Genomic DNA, 19,838 nt, shown 5'->3' on the forward strand with positions numbered 1-19,838 from the left:
ACTGTCGACCTTGCAGTTAGCAGTCCAGTACTTATCCTACAGCGCCACACCAGGGCACTTGGGAATCCATCTTTGGTTGGTATGTAATGATTGTCAATGAGTACATTCCCCTTTCCCACAATACGATGGATTGTGATTCTGTGACACATACAAGCAGTACAGAGTCATGAAATATGATGCAACTCGTCCCTTGTGACTGATCCATGCAGCCAAGACAGGTGACCAGTGTGGTGCTATGGGTTAATGCACTGGACTGCAAGGTCAGTTTGAATCTCAAGGTCGGCAGTTCAAACTCACCAGCTGCCCTAGACAGGGTCGCTATATGAGTCGGAGGAACCGACTCAATGGCACTTAACAACAACAACAACAGTACAATAAAAACATAGAACTTTTTTTATGTAACTCTTTTTTTTTTTTTATGGTTATGAACAAAGTACTTCGAGATGCATCTTTTCTTGCTACTGTTCATTTCCAATATTACCAAAGTGTTCTTAGGACTTCGATACTAAATAATTAGCTAGTATCCTGTGTTGTTATCATTGTTAAATACTGTCGAGTTGATTCTGACTCATAGCAACCCTGTATAGGGTTTCAGAGGAGTGGCTGATGGGTTTGAACTGTTGACTTTGTAGTTACTGCTGACCCTACAGCACCACACCAGGACTCCAAGGTAGCATATTACAGTGAGAATTAATTTAAGCATGGCTTTTTTTTTTTTGGTTGGTTGGTTTTTGTTTTAAAGACCAAGAAAGTGAACTCACACACTTTGTTAGAGATTGTTTATTACCTTCAGCACTATGACCCTGCTACCTCAATTTGGGTACAGGTGTCTGCCCCTCTGTCATGCGTACATGCTGCCATGTGTATAAAGGAATTGAAAATGGAAATTCATTATGTAGTTATTAAAATCCAGGTCGTTTTGGAAGGCAATTTGCTACTCTTAGGTTGCAGTCACTTACAATTTGCTGAATGGTTTGATTTTGTAGGGAACAAAGTATGTGTGATTCTGATTATGGTAAATAAAAGTTAAAAGAAGAAAACTAATGCCATCAAGTTGCATCTGACTCTTGACAACTCTTGTATGTTGGAGTAGAACTGGGCTGTGTCGGGTTTCAAAGACTGATTTATTTTTGGAAATTGATCATCAGACCTTTCTTCCTACGGCTCCGGATTGGACTCGAGCCTCCAACCTTTAGGTTAGGGGCTGAAGACTTGATGGTTTGCACCTTCTAGGGTACTCTAATTATGATAGCAAAGCAAATGCCCACTGCCATCGAGTCGATTCTGACTTGTAGCAGACAGCCTCATCTTTAGCTGCTAGAGGGTTTGAACTGCCGACCTTGTAGTAAGTCGCCCAATGCTTAACTCACAATGCCACCAGGCTCCTTACTTAGGTAACAGTAGCTATAAATAAGCCAACTCCTACGTGACGGTGAGTGTATGTTCCTGGCTGACTCTTACTGTTCATCAGGAACATTTCTTTTCTACCTAGGGAAAAAGAAGTTGCAATGGTAGGTTTTTTTCAATCTGTCTTTGTCAGTCCTGCTATAGGAACTGCCCATTTTTGCAATGTTTAAGGACTTGAAAAAACAGACAACAATCCTTAAAAAGAAAGAGATTTTGAAAGTGCTTTGTCGTGCCAAGATTAACCACCTATTTTCAGATTAGGAAAAAGCATTTGTGGAAACCAGGTTGAGCCCAAGTTCGTTATTGTGAGAAGAAAATGGGATTTTGTCCGGCTGGAGACTTTGCATACAGCTGTGCAAACTTGCAACCGTTTCTTTCTCTAGCCAGACCTGGGTGGCCCCAGCCAGCTTGAACTGTTGCCACATTTGTGGAGGGTACAAGACAGGAAGCAATCTAGATGCTTGGACTTTTATAAGTATTTTAATCTGGGCATTAAATGCCAGGTAGAGAGAATATTCAAGCCAATGTAATGTCATGCTAGGGATATACCAACAACCTTCCCATTCTGATCCATCCCTGTGAATTTCTGCATGTCCCTGGTAATGGCCTTGCCTTATGTGTTTAGTACACTTTTTGTGGGCTATTAGGAATGAAAATAGGAAAGTAAATGCCTGCATTTTCCAATGCCATATCATTATTTCCCACTCTAGCGTTCTCTGACTTAACACGATGAAAGCAAGGCAATGAGTTGCAGTTGCTAAGATGATTGGACTTCACTTGTTTGCTGCCAGTCCGTTTTTTTGGAATAAAGGGAGGGGTGAAGACACCCACACTAGGGAAGGATGGTCTTCAGTGGTTGCTATGGCAATGTTCCCTGATGGGCTGGCCTAGATCCGTGTGTTGGTACTTATCCGTATTTTATAGACGATTCTTCCCGCTCTGGTATGCTTTACAGTGAGACACAGCTCTCCATATGCAATGAACTCCTTGGCACATCCTTGGGAGGCCAGATGTGACAAAAATTTACCTGAAGGTGACCCACCAAGGCTGCTGGATGGCACACATGGGTTGCATTTGGCTACCAACCTAAAGGAATCATAGTGTGGTGCTATAGGATCAGCACTAGACTGGTAACCATAATTAAGGTCAGCAGTTCAAACCCACCAGCTGCTCCTCTGAAACCCTATACTAAGGGGTCACTACAAGTCAAAACTGATTCAGTGGCACTTAACAACAACAACAACAACAACTAACCTGATGGTTGCTGCTCTAAACCCAACCAGTGGTGCTACGTAAGAAAGGTCTGCCGATTGGCTTCTGTAAAAGACGACCCCCAAGAAAAGTCCATGGGGCAGTTCTACTTTGTAAAAGCAGGAGTCATCCTGAGTCGGAACTGACTCCATGGCAATTGATTTTGTTTTGTTTGTTTGTTTCACTTGCTAAGATCTATAACGCCCATCAGAGGAGTTAAAGAAAGAGGAGGTATGTCATGACTGAAGCAGGAAAAAGGCTGGAGAAACTTAAGTGAAATTTGCATCTGACTAGAGAAGTAACTCATGTTTATTGTAGAAAATTTGGATCTCCATGCCAGAGGCTGCCTCTCCTTCCGAGTTTTCCTGTTTATGCATGTGTGTGTGTTTAAAGTATTTACATGTTATGAGCATGTATAACGTTGACATGAAATACAGTCTGGGTCTTAAGTTTTATTTGATCACATTTTCTTCCTCATAAATTGTCTACTGAACCCAGTTTCTAATCACAGGTATCCTATCAGATGGAGATGCTAAAATTTAAGTAGGATCCAGTTCCTCAGTTATAGATAATGTTATCGCAAACATCTTTGCACATATCTTCCTATGTATTTAGATGAACCGCCTTAGGACAATTCATTGGCATGTATTTACACCCAGAAAAGGTATGCATATTGAAACCTTCACTCACAAAGAACGAATGAGAACAGAACAAATTTCAAATGTACATGTTCTGTGAGAAATGAGAGTAGTTATGGTGAAATGGGTTGCACGTTAGACTGCTCACTGCATGGTCAGCAGTTCGAATCCACCCTTTACTCTGTGGGAGAATGAGCCTTTCTGCTCCCTTAAAGCCTTAAACAGCCTCAGAAATCCTGTACAGGGTCACTATGAGTCAGAACTGACTTGACAACCTGCCACCACCACCATAGTGCAATGAGAGGTTGTTGAAATTGGCTGACTTGGCTCTTTTTCAAGAGTTTATCTGTCTTTTTAGCATAATGTCAAAGACAGCATAGCTTTATAAAGGATCTAACTTTGCCCTTGTTTTTACCGATTTAACAATTATGTGGATCTCAGGTTGTGTTTATTAATGCATTTAAGGTCAATATTGCTATTTATGTCAGCCTACGTTGTGAGTCTTGATTTTTAGTATACATAGTGGTTTTCTTCCATATTTGACTCAGATACATACACCATTGGGCAGTTGGCTACGCGTTTGATTCCATTTCTATCACCTTCTGTCCCTTACACTAGATGGTTACAGCCACATACATCTCCATGTCAGAGTTTGGTCAGTTGCAGCCATCTGCTACAGTTGATGAGTCAGGAAACAATATACTACTCTCCAAGTGACTGTGAAATTTCCATCCTAACAATCCTAAGACCAGTGCACTTGATTTTGTTATGGAGCATCTGTTTAAAAAGCAAGCCACACAGTGGTAGATCTAAGTATGCATTGAAAAGAAGAAGAAATAATAGCGGTGAACAGAAAGGCACAGTTAGAATAAGAAACCATTATGGAGCAATTAAAAACAAGTTAGTAGAACTTTTCTCTCCTCTGAATTTCAAAGGCAACAAACAGTTCTAACTGTTGGATGATCATAAGCCTTCTTCTGAATCATCAAGAAGATGCTAAGTTGTGATTAATATCTTTGATTTAATGTGGCTGAACAGTGTCTGTTGGAGAAGATGTCCGTGAAAGTGTGTAAGTGTCAAGCACTCATTTGGCCATCAATGGCAGTTGCTTCACTTATAAAATTAGCTTTTATAGTGGATAGATCTTCTGGTTGTGTAGTGGTTACAAATCGGGCTGCGAACATCAAGGTCAGCGGTTAGAAACTACCAGCTGTTCCATGGGAGAAAGATGAGGCGTTCTGCTCCCATAAAGATTCACAGCCTCGGAAACCCTGTACAGGGTCGCTATGAGTCGGAACCGACTCCACGCCACATAACAACAACAACAACAAGATCTTCAGAGTCCAAAGACTTGACTTTTCCCTATGATTTAACCCTATGTGCATATGTGAAGGTTGAAAACATTCCCAGTTTGACTCTTAAGTGTGTACTCTTTCCAATATTCCAGACAGTCTCCAATCCCTTACATCCTTAAAATGTTTCTCAGTATGAGTAAATATGGTCGTGGTGTGGTGGTTATGTGCCGTGGAGTCGGAACCGACTCATAGCGACCCTGGACAGGGTTTCCAAGGCTGTAAATCTTTCTGGGAGCAGAAAGCCTCATCTTTCTCCCGCGGAACAGCTGGTAGTTTCGAACTGCTGACCTTAAGGTTCGCAGGCCAATTCATAACCACTACACTACCAGAGCTCCTTCAAGTAAATATAATGGCAGTATTTTCAAGAATTTATTATATTTTTTGGTGCATACACCAGAATATATATCTAGCTTGCTAGCTATCACAAGAGTGTTTTTGTTGATCGTGTCCTTAACAAAATTATTCTCATCAGTCATGGCTAGACAAGCTTGGCATCATTAGAAGAGACATCATTGCTGGCATGATGCAAATGGTGGGGATTCTAGGTTGCGATCAGGACTAACTAATTAGTTATGTCCCACACAATTGCAAAGCAGTACCATAGGAACAATGTGTCATCCACTAGGGAAATGGTTCTTCTTCCTCCCCCGACCCAAAAAACAAAACAAAACAAAACATAAAACAACCCATGCCCGTTACTGTCAAGTTAATTCTGACTCGTTGGGACGGTGTTGGAAAGAGTAGAACTGCCTCATAGGGTTTCCGAGGTTGTGATCTTTACAGAAGCAGACTGCCTCACCTTTCTCCCACAGAGTGGCTGGTGGTTTCGAACCTCGGACCTTTTGATCTAGTGCTTTACCACTATATCGCCAGGTCTCCTTAGGGAGATGGTCTTAGGGTTGACCAATTCGGGTCACATTAAGGCAGGCAAGGACCCAGCAGCTTTCTGTCTTTTCTTGTCACTTGTCCCTCTTGGTCTCAAGATGGCTGTCACAGCTCCAGTCATCACCTCCTGAAACATACATAGATCCAAAGATTAAAGGCTACTTCTTCGTAGCATGTATTTTGTTTGAATTAGTGGGGAGTATTTTTCTCAGATGTTCCTTCTCTCCTCGCTGACTTGCCTTTTGGTTTTCTTCATTGTTGCATTTCTAGCTCACACTCATCCCTACAGCAATCACTGGCAAGGGAGACAGATGCATGGGATATGCTCCATAAGCTCTCTGGGGCAGGGAAGGCGAGTCACCTCTCCTGAGCTGCATGGCTGGATCACTGGCGGGGATTAATTCAAGCTCAGCCAACAGGGAACGACAGTGGTGGGGGAGGCTCTGTTGGGCAGAACATAGTGACTACTCCTCTGTCATAGTAATAATGCTGTTAGACCTTCTCTTTAGTTAGTTGTGAACTTACGTTATCCCCTTGATAGACTCTAGATTCCTTAAGCATGAGGACTTACTAGTTTTATGAACACATGGAGTAGTGCCTTGCCCCAGCAGGTACTCAATAAATATTAGATGAATTGATTAGAACTGGCCCACATGCCAATTGATTAAACACTTGCTTGCTTTTTTTTTTTCTAATTGAATCCTAATGCCTTCAAATCAAGTTCGTTGTTTGAATATTGACATCCTCCCAGGAAAGCTATGCTTATTCATTCCAGAAAATGATTAAGTGGCCATAATTTTAAAGGTACTGGAATATAGTCACTGTGGGCACTGTGTATGTAATATAAACCTTGCAAAGTTTGTTTACAGTACTATGTGGGTGTAGGAGGAAAAAGGGATTCAAATATAAATATGAGTGGGAAAGAAATGTTGTTCTGAGTACATTATATGCATTGGTTAGCATTTGGAAGACAATGCAGTAGAACTTTTTGTGTGGCAGATTATAAAGTGAAGGAAACAACTTATATATAAAATCTCATGGATTGCTTCTCTTTGAAGTTTCATTTAATAAAAGTTTCCTTAAGAAAACTAATTTCTTTAGTTCTTTCAAATTTAGTACATGATTACACATATCACGTAATTTCATTTTGAAAATGGTTTTCAGTAGAATAAGATCAAAAGACCAGATTTTGTTTACCAGTGTGTGATGTGAAGTATGGAAAAATGTGTTCCCAGTTCTAATTTGTTTTGTAATATAAACAGTTTCCCAAGAGTTTATCTTTTTCAATGTAAAGAATTCTTCACATAAACTTTCTTTCATTTGGTTCTGATCTTGTGACTGTACACGTTCATAATTTTCACTTTGTTGTTGTTGTTAAGGGCCATCGAGTTGGTGCTGACTCATAGCGACCCTATATAGGGTTTCTGAGGAGCTGCTGGTGAGTTTGAACCACTGACCTTGTGGTTCAAACCAACCTTTAGGTTCAGTGCATTATCCTGCAGTGCCCTGGCAGGACACCCCTTTTCTCTGCCACCACCACCACCACCATCACCGTTAAATCAACTCAAAGACTAGGAGGGGTGCCATTTGTGTCAAAACAGAACTGTGTACTGTATAATTTTTGTGTTGTTGTTGTTATGTGCCATCGAGTTGGTTCCGACCCATAGCGACTCTTTGCAGGGTTTCTGAGGCTGTAAGTCTTTATGGGAGCAGAAACCTTCATCTTTCTCCCGCGGAGCAGCTGGTAGCTTCAAACTGCTGACCTTGTGGTTCACAGACCGATTCGTAACCACTACTCTACCAGAGCTCCTTGTAGTGGCTGATTTTTTGGAAGTAGATCGTCAGACCTTTGGGTGAACTCAAACCACCAACCTTTTGGTTAGCAGTCCAACACATGAATCCTTTGCATCACCCATTTAAAAGATGTAAGATAGTATCAGTTAAATTTTCTCTGAAAAGAATGATAGTTTTTGTTGGTCTGCCAAATGGTCAATTGGTAATTTGTAGGTTGTAAGTATTTCACACCTCACTCATGAATAGTCTTTTTTTTTTTTTATGTGTTCTTTTGAGGGACGTTACATATTAAGTTCAATTCAACAAAAAGACATGAGTAATTTTTTTTTAAACATTTTATTAGCTGCTAATGACACTTCATTTTTGTTACAGCATTTACTAAGGAAAGTGATTGTAGACAGCAGTCAACTATGTTCCTGTGGCATTCCTGAAAGCGTTCAGTTCTTCCGTCCTTGTCTGTTCCTTTAATCCTGTCGGGGGTGGAGGGAGGGGTAGTGGCAAAGGGACAAGCAGCATAATTAACAAATAGTCTGCGTGGGGATTATGGGTAATAATAACACGTGGCTTCGGTATTGCTAAATAAATGGACAATTTTGGTTGAACTCTAGAACCTCCAAGGTCTCTCTGTCATCTCACTGTCATTAGACATGAGGCATCCAAGAAGGAGGTCCTTAATGTTAGGACTCTCCAAACCTTTCAGTGAGTGCTTCCTGGATGCCAGATACTAAGCTCGTTTTCGTTTCTTTTCCATTAAACATCTCTGTTACCCATGAAGAACCAGAGTTGTAAAGATGGGAAACCACTGGCTCCAAGTCACCTTTCCCTAAAGAGTTTTGGCAAGGTGTGACAACATGATAAAACCCACAATTTGCATTATTCACAAACAAATCTATTTGTTTTCTATACAAAGGATACCTTAGACTAGAATACTCAACTAAAGGCACCAGATTATGTGAGATGCAATTAACTTTCAAAAAGTCTATCCTGTATTCTCTTTACATATACTCCTGATTGTGAAGCTACATAAGGTATATTGTTGTTGTTAAGTTCCATCGAGTCAGTTCCGACCCATAGAGACCCTGTATAGGGTTTCCGAGGAGCAGCTGGTGAGCTTGCTTGCAGTTCAAACTGCTTTGCAATCTGGCACATTAACCCACAGTGCCACACCAGGACTCCACATAAGGCATAGACTACAGATGCATTGTTCATTGGGCAACTATGGTATTTGTACTAGGACAGAGCCTTGAAAACGATCTAATCCTGTCACTCTTAACTCCTCACCCCCATTTTGAAAGCAAACACCCATAAAGTAACTCTGACCACTCTCCACTTTGGAACAAAGCCAGAACTAGAACCCAGGGGTCTGCCACCCCGTCCCCCAGTCCAAGTCATTTCCATCTTCCCCTCGCCTGCATCTCAGTTGCAGCTCACCAGTGGCATTCCTAACTTGTGGAGCCCCACAGTCTCCTCTATAGGGAACTGGGGGTGTATGCATATGGGTGAGGTCACTTACTGACTATGTCCCACTCATTTTGAATAGTTTCCCACACAGGAAGCATATTTTGAAGTAAATGATGAAAAATTCTTGCTGAAAGCTTAATCTACAAGAAACCCAGCCTTGAAAGGGAATCACACAGTCTGTCTAAAAATTCACTGATTCCAAGTGAAATTAGGATCAATTTTCCCCCAGGTAATCACCAATAATCTTCCCCAAAGGCTTTACAGAGATTTTCCATCTCCCTTTTGTAACCTGCTCAAATATTTGCTTCTCCTCACTCTCAAAACCTGCCCTTTTTGTATCTTCAATGCAATTCTACACTCATCTTAAGGGTCAAACTCTTGAAAGATAAGAACCGATATGGTCTCCAACTGTTGCCCTTAAAATTAATGGGTAATATTTATTCTGGCTGGAATTCAAAATCACTAAAATTTGAACCCACCACGAAAGTTCTGGTCTTAATTACTAAGTCAGGCAGATGAATACACTCCTTTGCAATGTAAAGTTTCTCTACTGTGGCGTGGACTGTTAAGCATCCAGGCAGTTACTGCAGCTCTGGGGTTTGGATAGTTGAAGAACTATGCTGCTTTTAAGATGTACTCACCACTTCTTCCCTCTTGGTCTTGTCCGTTGCTGACCAAGCTTCCAGGGGCAGATCAGGAAGCATGGGGGGCAGAGGCTGCATGGGGAACATCGGAGACAGAGGTGGCTGTGGGGGCAGGGGCTGCATGGGATGCATGGGTGGCTGGGGATGCATGGGCTGGTGAGGTTGCTGCTGGACAGGCTGGTGCTGGATGGGCTGGAAGGGCTGCTGGACGGGCGGGAGGTGTGCCTGGTGGTGTTGGGTTGGAGTCATGGAGTGTTGGCCGGGAACTGGCATCATTGGCTGCTGAGGGGCCACGGGCTGCTGAGCGGGCACCATGGGGATGTGGTGATGAGGCTGCATGGTGTGGCTCGGGGGATGCTGCTGGGACAGCACGGGGATGATTTGGTGGTGCAGCCATCCACCCATGGGCTCGTAACCATAGGAAGGGTACTGGTAAGAAACAGAGAGTCACATTTACCATTGGCTCCATTGACCTCCAGCGGGAGAAGTCGTAATGTTTTGTTTTGTTTTTTTGTCATTGTGACCATATGAAAATACTTCATTTAAAAAAAAATTACTTTGCAAGGATTTCTAACTGTGTACACAGACCATTGAAAACCCTATGGAGCATACAGTTCTAGTCTGATACTCATGGAATTGTCTGCATGGCCACTGGTTGCTTGGTTGGTTGGACACAGATCTGACTCATGGCAACTAAATTTCCCATTTGTGTCTGTATGTGGAGGAGACCTGCTGTTGCACTTAATAAGCGGATGGAGATGCCGACTTAACATTTTAAGGAAATAACAAACGAAATAGCTACATACCGGCTGCCTTATCATGTTCTGGTACCACTTCAAAGGGGTGAGCACCTTAACAGAAGGAGATAACAAAACACACATGCCTTAATTTAGGTTCACGAACTAGAAACTCACTCCCACAGCCCTGTTATTATTGGTAACCTGTAAGTGTGACTTCCAAGGTAGGCATTTGTCCAGGGCTTTGAGGTATGGGGCACTGCACTGCATCCGTTATATGCATTGTTCATGTTTCCTCACATGCTGTGAGGCAGGTAACATCTGTCACCTCAACAGACCAGGTCATGGGGGATTCCAGAGAGAGGCTCGTTTACTTGACTGAGATTACAGGAGTAGTAAGTCCATTTCACTTCATTGCGAGACATAAAAATAATGTGACCCAATATTTTTTGATTTGCTATCACAATGGAAACAGTGCCCCTCATCCTAGAAACATGAGTATATACTTGAGGCTCGAGTGCCCCTTCACGTAATAATAGAACATTTTAATCAGTACAAGAAAACAATTATTAACCATGCTCAAGCTCTACTTCACAAAGCACTTATAATATTCATTAAGTCCCCAAACCACAGTTTGGAGGTGTGGTTATTATTGTTAATGCTCTCCTCCAGATGAGGAGACCAAAGTTCCAGAGAGAGAACATTGGTTTGTCTAAGGTTAGTCCAAGGTTAAGGAAAGCCTCAAACTGGACTCCAGAACTCTCTATCCAATGCACGGCAGAGTCTCTCAGAGACCATTTGGTCGCTACTCTTTCAGTAAAGACACGCTGAATGGGAACATCTTACAATCAGTGGTTTTCGAGTTAGAAAGGATCTTAAATAAATACCATCTTACCAGAGTCCCACATTTTCCACGCTGGGTTAGAGCAAGGCTGTTCAGCCTCTACTCACTATGTGTCCTAACATGGTGGAGAAATTCATAGCCATAAGAAATAGGAGAGACTGAGCCAGAGAGGCCAAGTAGGATGGTGCAGGGAATAGGAGACCTATCAGGGCTTAACCTGGGAAGGTGGTGGCAGGAACTGAAAATTGAGACTCTCTGAGAAACATTTTGAATGACAGCTCAACACATTATTCTTTACAGAGCCCTGGGCGGGTGTTAACTCAAGACAATGATTAAAATTAGTAAAGAGAAAAATTACCTCATAGCTGAAGTTGATATAACCAGGGTGCCCAGGATGAGGTGGTAGCTTTTTAGGGAAGGGGAAGAAAGATGAGAAGGAGAGAGAGGGAGACATTAAGTCAATATGCAGTTGTTTACATTAAGGGAAACTGAAGCTATTCCAGATAAAATGTTTATAGTGGTTTGACGTCGACTTTCAGCTTGTATTTGGATACTATATAGGAGAGGCACCTTCTTATTTGAAATAGGCCCAAAAGAGTTCATTGACTTTTTGTAGGGGTGAGGGGAGAGTAGGGTGGTCGTTTTATAGTGGGTGAACTTCTGGAAGCAGAGACCAGCACTGTCGTATTCCCCAGTGCTCTCAGGACTCCCCATGTTGTTGATAGATAGCTATCCTAGCTTATCCACCATTTTACTTGAGGCAACTCACTCCATATTGAGAAGAAAGGCATGTTTGTCTCACACAGTTACCACATAGCAAAAAGAAAACTGTCCCACAAACTTTCTCATGTACAAGAGGAGGTTGTTAAGTTCTTAAGTATTAAAGGGAGTTCTCCTCATTGTCATGCAAAGGAACTAATGCATCACAATCGACACAGAAACAACACATGGATGAACATGAGAGCAAGATGGAGTGTAGTAAAGCAGAAACTTTATCAGTCCCATGAAAAAATAAAGAGTGGATTTAGAATATTTAGGCCAATATATTGCATTTTTCTGACAAGATTTTTAGGGCCGAAGAATTTCAAAGTGAAAAACAAAAAACAACTTGAATAACAATTTAAACCAGAACTATCTGTCCTTTCAAAAGTGGGTGCCAAGTGGAATTTTGGTTGGCCCTGGAGTTGAGTAGAGGGAGAGAGCCCTGTGAAGCAGATGCCAGGTAAAGAACGCCTTCGGCAGACAGCCAGTTTACCCAGAGTCAGCTCTGAAAAAGCCTTTAGCAGGGCTAATCCCCTCTCTTCTGCCTGTGACTGCATCAGATAACTGCCTTTCCTATCCTTTCCCAGAGAGCAGGGCGTTGAGTTGAGGCTTGGAAAAGGTCTGAAAGTGTAAGCTGTGGCCCCCTCGTGGGACTCCGACGTGTAGGACTTCAGGCAGGCAGGGCAGAGCAGAGCAGAGGCTCTCGGTTTTGTGAGTGAGATGGGAGAAGAGGCAGATAGACATGCTTAGCTGGCCTCTGGTTGTATCAACTCCTCTGTATGCCACTGAAAAGTAGCTGGACTTACTGAAAAGTAGCTGGACTTGCATTGCATTAGCAGGAGCTACCCCACTCTGTCTAGGGCAGTGGGGTCGTCAGACTTACTCGTCTTCCGTGTATTTGAATGTAAAGTCTTTCGATATGTAATAGGCAGAGAAAGGATCTCCTGGGAGATCCTGTGCCCCACCCCAGCTATATGGAATCAGAATCTCTGAGCAAGGTATCCAAGCATCTGTGTTCTCAACCAGCTCCACAGAAACGTTAAAGAATATCTGTTCGAGTACTCTTGTAAACCCTACAGTTGACCAACCATGGGGCAGACATGCTACTCACTGGCATTGCAAAGGCTGCTCCCAGGAGGCAGGCAAACAAAATCCAGGTCCCCATTGCTTGATGGCTCTGAAACAGAAAACATCGACATTCTTACCGCTTTTCACACACACATGCACACACACAAGAATGCTCCACAAAACACACACGGCCATTCTTTGGGAGATGACTTTATTCACATTTGATTCTCAGTGATCAGCTTATCTCATTGTTTCTGAAGTCACCATAGAGATAAAGATGCTTTGAATTTGGCTTGAGAGCTGAACCCATTGGAGGGATGTGACTAATCTGCCATTACATGATTTGACCTGCCATTTCCCTGTACCTGTATACAACCTTCAGAGTCAGAAACGAAATGAAATTTACAGTGATTTGTAATTTCAAGGAGCAAGGCTGGCTCTAGAAGTTAGTGAGATTGCCAAGGTCGTTACACATTAGTGCCCAGATCAAAAGGATTGAAGGTTTGAGTCTACCTAGAGACTCCTAAGTAAAAGGACCTGACGATCGATCTACTTCCAAAAGAAAAGAAAAAAAAAAAATCAACCCTTGAAAGCCATGTGGAACCCAGTTCTACTCTGGCACACACATGGAGCTCCCTGATTTGGAATCAACTTAACAACAAGTGTTTTATTTTGTGTTATACTTTTAGAACATGGAGGCATAGAAATTTATTTTCAATGTTCACTGGCATTATTAAAAGATTAATCATTTGAGAAAAGCCATTAACTAATTTGGCAAAGTGAATTAAGTGGGGTTTCATTCCAGGTGGTTTGACTGTGGAGGGTTTTCAAGCAAGCCCAGGGTTAAAAGAGGGACTTGAATAGCCTGAGACTCTTCCATGAGTTTTGAAGGAATTCATCTTTAATCCATGTTATCTTCCTTTTCCTTGTAATGACTCCAAAAATAGGCCCCCTTGGGACATGAAGCAAAAGAGACTATCCTAAACGTACGCTTGTGACTGCAGGCCAAATTATTGACTAACTTTGCAAACTGTTACTAAAGAGACCGGAAATGTTTGCTAGCCAGTGAATCTGATATACAATAATGCTGGCTATGGAAACTAACACTGGAATTTTCTATAGCCTCCATATGAGTTGGCTTTTTAATTTGTTTTGTTGTTATTGAGAATATACATATCAAAACATAAACCAGTTCAAGTTTCGACATGTACCATTCTTGGTGTTGTGTAATTCACATCCCAGTTTTCTGAGTTGTCCCGCCTACAGGAACATAAACTCACTGTTCCCTGGGATTGGTATCTAATCTTTCGAGTGGCTATTGTCAGTTGGATCCCAAATCCATATCTTAAAAGAGTGCGATGCTTAAGGCTGGCTATGGTATTTTTTGGTTTGGTTCATTTTAACTAACTTAGCTAGGATGTTCTTGGGTTTTCAGAAGACTTCAGGGGATAGTTTTGGTTTTAGGTTTAAAGATTAATTTAGGGCACTAGTTTCAGGGGTTCATCCAACCTTCATGGCTCCAGGAAGTCTGGAGTCCATCTGTTTTTTAAAAGGTTGAATTAATGAGAAAAACCATAGCATGAACATTGAGTTGATGGTTCTATTTGTTGTAATTTAACAGAAATGTTTCTCAAATAGTGACTCATAGCCCACAAAAACAGCTTTTTACCTTTAGTGATAAGGAATTGAAATAAACATTTTGCTGTGTATTTCAGCCCCCAAAAGTACTTTGAGCTTCCACAATGAGCATTTAAAGAACTATAGACAATTTGCTGCATTGTGAAGTAAAACAGTTCGTTTAAATAATCATCAGAGTCTAATTGAATCATGGTCCCAGTGAAGAAATAGCTACATATTGACAGCATCAAGTATTAAAAATATGGAAAACATTTCTATCAGTTAAACATTAAGTGAAAATAGAAAAGAAAAATAAAAACTACACCTATATATGAATAAAATCCACATACCTTTGAATGTATTCAGACTGTTTCTTTCTGAATCTCAGGGATGCTTGATCCTATAGAGTTCTCCCAACTATGAGCTCAATTTATATCATTCATGGCTTCTAGAACAACCAATCAAGTTGCTGAAGGAAAAATATGTTGAGTATACCCCAAAATCCCTGTATCATGATTTTTTTAGCAACTGTGATAAAACATACAACTAAGTGCTGTGATTATTGCATATACAGTCTTTCATTATGGACAATAATAGGTTTAACGGCCAAAACTATGTCAGCAGGCTATTTTGAAGTCAGCGAATTCATAGGTGGCACATACTGGGCAATTCAGATTAATTTTTAAGATGCAGCTCATTGTCTACACCCCTGCTCTAGCGAACATGAAATTGGTCTAGCTAGATGCTTAGATTTCTCTAGTGTATCCAAGATGTCTCTGCTAGGGTTTCCCAGCTCTTTAAAATCAAGATAAATTGATTCGATGCCTCAGTCTTGTATGTGTGTGTATATAAAAGATCACCAGACCTTTTTTCTGAGGTGTTTCTGGGTGGTCTCGAACCTCTAACTTTCATGTTAGCATCTGAGTGTGTTAACCATTTGTGCCACCCAAAGACTCCAAGTTCGGAGTCCCCACTGCCATGTTTCCTGTGCCCATATGTCCACCCAAAGAAAGGACAAGGCCACGGCTTTTCCCTTGATGCAATCCTGCAGCTCATCTGTCATCTAAGCAACCATGAACTCAAGGTTATTGCAATAGCAAAGTGCTTTGTTTTTTTAAAAAAACCTTTATTGTGAATTGTGTGATAGTTTACAGGGCAGCTCATCAGCTTTGCATTCAACTTACCGTATTTTGTTTCATTGCAATGATTACAATCCCCTCCACGCACCATCGGTTAACAGTACGTACCTCTATTCCTTCTCCCTCTTTTTTTTGGATGTACACAAAACACACAGAAAATATATATTAATTTAAACACCCAAAGGGCACATTTTGCAAGCCAGCCTGCTCACTGACATACAACCTCTCTGATAGCATAGCGGTTACAAGTTGGGCTGCTAACCTCAAGGTCAGCAGTTCAAAACTACCAGCCATTCCATGGGAGAAAGATGAGGCTTTCTGATCCCGTGAAGATTTATAGCCTCGGAAACTTTATACAGGGTCACTATGAGTCGGAACCGACTCCATAGCACACCACCACCACCACCAAGAGAGTTCTTAGCTGCTCTAACTATGGTATCACCTCTGCTTCTGTCTCTGGTGTTGCCACTTCTCTGCTCTTCCCTCGGGCTGGTCCTAGGATCTTCTGTTCCTGGAATGAAAGATTAACTACTCCCCTCTTTTTGTTACACAACTTCTACCTTTACAGTTGTGCCTATTGCAAAATGATAACAATTACTCACTATTGAATCAAAAGACCCATCTAGACAAGAGGAAAACTTTTCAGTGGAGATTCTACCTTACACCCCTTGCTCTGAAACGAAGCACACTCTTGAAAACTTGTAAGCCAGCCACTTCATTCCTTTATAGCCTCCCATTTTTGGTAGTCAATGTCTAAGTTGCCCGTCCTTATCAACCCTGTGTACTGAGGGGATAGGCTTGATCCTAGTGCAGAGTTTTTAATGATGATCTGAAGGACAAGGCAAGAGCCATTTCACACCAGAAAACCCACTTAAGAATGTCTTTTAATCCTTAGAAATATAGGGTTTTTCCTTTTTTTTTTTTTTTTTTTTTTTTCTTTTTCCTGCCCATCCTACGTAGCAACTGAGCTTCTCTGAGGCCCAGGCTCTTTCACTGTCATGGATACCAGAACCAGTGATTGTCAGATCAGTTCCCACTCATGTGACGCCATGTACATCAGATTCGAACTGTGCTCCATGGGTTTTCAGTAGTTGAGTTTTCAGAAGGAGATGACCAGGCTTTTCTCCTGAGGTTCCTCCAGGTGAACTCCAACTACCAAACTTTCAGTTGGCAGCTGATCATATTCGCCATTTGTATCACCCAGGGATTCTATTCACTAGCTGGTTCTTTACAGAAAGCATTTACAACCCCGAGTTTGTTGTTGTTGTTAAGTGCCGTGGAGTCAGTTCTGACACATAGCAACCCTGTATATGGTTTACAAAGAGTGGAACGTGGGTTTGAACCACTGACTTTGTGGTTATCAGTCCAGTGCTTATCCTACAGATTCACACCAGGACGATTATTTGGTACTAACCAGAATGACCCTCTCTTTTAGAGTCTCTATCTGCCTGCTCTTTGTGTCTTTGTTGTGTTGTTTTTTTAACACTTTGACCAAGCACACAGATTTATTCTTTTGTTCTGAGATGTAACTCTTTAGAAAGATCAAATGTGTAACTTGACAAGAGGTAGCTAACAATATTAGATCAGTAAAGGAAATATTGAATAGGCTCATATACCCAGAAACAATTGGTACTTACAGCTAAATCTCTTTGAATAGTTAAGGAATAATTATAGTGTGTACATTTATTTTTATGTAGAAGCTCTACATGGCTGAATTAAGATTCAAGGAGAACGTATGCATGTAAGGCAATATAGTAATGGGCTTCCCATTGACATGAGTCCTGAATCCAGCTTGACCATTGGTTGAGGGGTGATTGAAACGCTATCTAGCTGTCTTAACCTCAATTGCTTCATCTGCAAAATAGGGATAATAATAGGACTCACCAGCTGGTCTGCAAAAGAAAGATAAGGCAGAGTCTGCTTTCATCAAGAGTCACAGCCTTGGAAACCTTATTGGAGCAGTTCTACTTTGTCCTAGGGGGAGCGATACGAGTCCGAATTGACTTGAAGGCAGTGGGTTTGGTATTTGATTAAGAGGATTACCAAAAACCCCGGGAACAACGGGATTAAGCACTTAGCTGTTAGCCAAAAGATGGCGATCCGAAGTCATCAGCTGCTCTACAGTAGAAAGATGAGGCAGTCTGTTTCTGCCATGGTTTATAGCTTTGGAAATGCTTTGGGACAGTTCTACTCTGTCCTTAATAAGGTTACTACAAGTCGAATTAACTCAAAGGCAATGGATTTGGTTTTTTAACAAGATTAGCTTGAAAATAAAATGGGGGGGAGGGCATCCCTGGGGAAGTGGAAAGTTATTATAGCCCTACCCAATCCTACCACCTGGCACATAGTAAATGCTTTTAGAAATGCTAGCAAATTAAATTCTAAGATGATCTTTGGGTGTGCTTCAGTAGAGAATGATTAGTCCTCACAACGAAAGACAGACCTTTCAAGTCTCAGGAGAGAGCTTGCAAAGAAGGAAGTAGAAGACTTGTTGTTGTTAAGTGCCATTGAGTCGATTCTGACCCATAGCGACCCAGTATAGGGTTTCTGAGGAGTGGCTGGTGAACTTGAACTGCCAACCTTGCAGTTCAAACTGACTTTGAAGTCCAGTACATTAACCCACAGCGCCACACCAGAAGACAGACCAAAATGGATTAATGGTAAACATAGAATACAGTTATAAAGGCCAATTGTGTCCAAAGTTTGTATTTACTTATGAGTATATTTATTGGTGAATGATATATCAGAGGCTAAAGGGGGTCCCACTAAATGAGATTATACAATGGACTTAAGGGAATTTGCTTATTTTGAAGAGTGGGTGGGATACAAAGAAAGGAAGGAAAGTGGAGCTCACATTCTATTCCCTTTCAAGCTTTTCTGGTTTTCCACATTATATAATTGCATATATTGGATAACCTGAAAATAATCAGAACATATTTTTCATACAAAATCATGGGAGATCTATACTAACAAGGCCACGGAGGAGCTATACTCTGATGTGCTTTTCCAAAATTTCTCTAATTGCTTTGTTTTTTCTTTCAAGACTAAGAGAGTCGTGTATTTGGCCATAAACATCAACCAAATGCTTCCTTCATTCACCATGCACAGTTGTCTTGGATTTGATGGCTCTTTTGGTTTATTTTCCTTGACTGAATTTCCTGAGCAGAGTGTCTTACAATATGGATCCCTCTGCTTGAAATCTCTTCCATTGATTTGAGTTCCATTTATACATCCAAAATTTATTGACTAAGAAAAAAAAAAAACACATAAAATTTCATTTGAAACCCGTTTTTCTATAAACAACTATTTTGTTTCTGAACATACTGACTTTATAAAAGAAAACAGAATGTACTGAATTGACTATATAACTTTTCTAGAATGTTGTGGTTTCGGTTTTTCTCTTCCAGGTCAAATATTATCTTTCCTGTATGATTTTAAAAAGTAAATCATAAACCCATAAGATTTTTCTCTGTGGTAGTATTTTTGGGACAGTTGCAATAAAATGGCCTCAGAATGTTCTCTGCCTCCACGTATGCGTTCATTTCAAACTTAGATGTCCAATGTCTATGAACGTGCAACCGTCTCGCTACAATGGAGAATCAATACATGCTTGGTTTTCTTAATGCATCTGAAAGCTCTCCTCCAATATGATGAATGAATAAAAGTTTTTAGGAATTTCAAACCAGTTCTTTTGCCGAGTTTTTGGTGGTTTTTATTCTGTGTCTTGACTTGCAGTTCATCACTCGTTGCCCTGCCTCATCATTCTAGCAGGATGCTTATGCTAGCATCTTCTTCCCTTTGATTTGCTGCTTCTAATTTGCAGTGTTCTGGAAAACCGTGTGCCCAAACTTGCAAGTAAAGGACGAATCTTCACAGTGAAGGTATTTGGGGGTGTGGTCTCACCTGTGAAAGAAGCCCAAGAATTTCAGTCTTGGTGTTGTTGTTGTTGTTAAGTGCTGTTGAGTCGGTTCCAACCCATAGCGACCCTGTACAGGGTTTCCGAGGCTGTAAATCTTTACGGGAGCAGAAAGCCTCAACTTTCTCCCGCGGAGCGGCTGGTAGTTTCAAACTGCTGAGCTTGAGGTTAGCAGCCCGATTTGTAACCACTATGCTACCAGAGCTCCTTTTGTTTGGTACAGGAAACTTCATTTTTCTTTGTTCATTCAACCAGGAATGAGAGAAAGATATAAGGACAGACAGATAAGAAGGGACTGCGGAAGGCAGGAAGGGAAAGAG

General features: G+C 41.3%; 2 protein-coding genes across 2 annotated transcripts in view; one reads left to right on the forward strand and one right to left on the reverse strand.

Annotated features, from left to right (window-relative positions):
- The window catches only part of ARHGAP6 (Rho GTPase activating protein 6), a 624,152-nt gene that overhangs the window by 441,728 nt on the left and 162,586 nt on the right, over positions 1-19,838 (forward strand). The gene's annotated exons all lie outside the window — the stretch shown is intronic.
- AMELX (amelogenin, X-linked) lies at positions 9,418-14,865 on the reverse strand. The gene is made up of 5 exons (XM_006835653.1): positions 14,814-14,865; positions 12,890-12,955; positions 11,375-11,422; positions 10,242-10,286; positions 9,418-9,864 (listed from the first exon to the last, which is right to left on the reverse strand). The coding sequence occupies exons 2-5, from the start codon at positions 12,941-12,943 to the stop codon at positions 9,418-9,420; spliced, it is 594 nt and encodes a 197-aa protein (XP_006835716.1). The 5' UTR covers positions 12,944-12,955; positions 14,814-14,865.

Source organism: Chrysochloris asiatica, unplaced genomic scaffold (assembly GCF_000296735.1).
Source record: "Chrysochloris asiatica unplaced genomic scaffold, ChrAsi1.0 scaffold00018, whole genome shotgun sequence".
NCBI classification, from domain to species: Eukaryota; Metazoa; Chordata; class Mammalia; order Afrosoricida; family Chrysochloridae; genus Chrysochloris; species Chrysochloris asiatica.

Excerpts from the sequence above, each read along its gene's own strand:
- AMELX (XM_006835653.1), bottom strand. The coding sequence starts at position 12,943 with ATGGGGACCTGGATTTTGTTTGCCTGCCTCCTGGGAGCAGCCTTTGCA. Across the intron at positions 11,423-12,889 it reads GAGCAGCCTTTGCAATGCCA|CTACCACCTCATCCTGGGCA; the intron begins GTGAGTAGCATG and ends TTCCCTAAAAAG. Across the intron at positions 10,287-11,374 it reads ATATCAACTTCAGCTATGAG|GTGCTCACCCCTTTGAAGTG; the intron begins GTAATTTTTCTC and ends CCTTCTGTTAAG.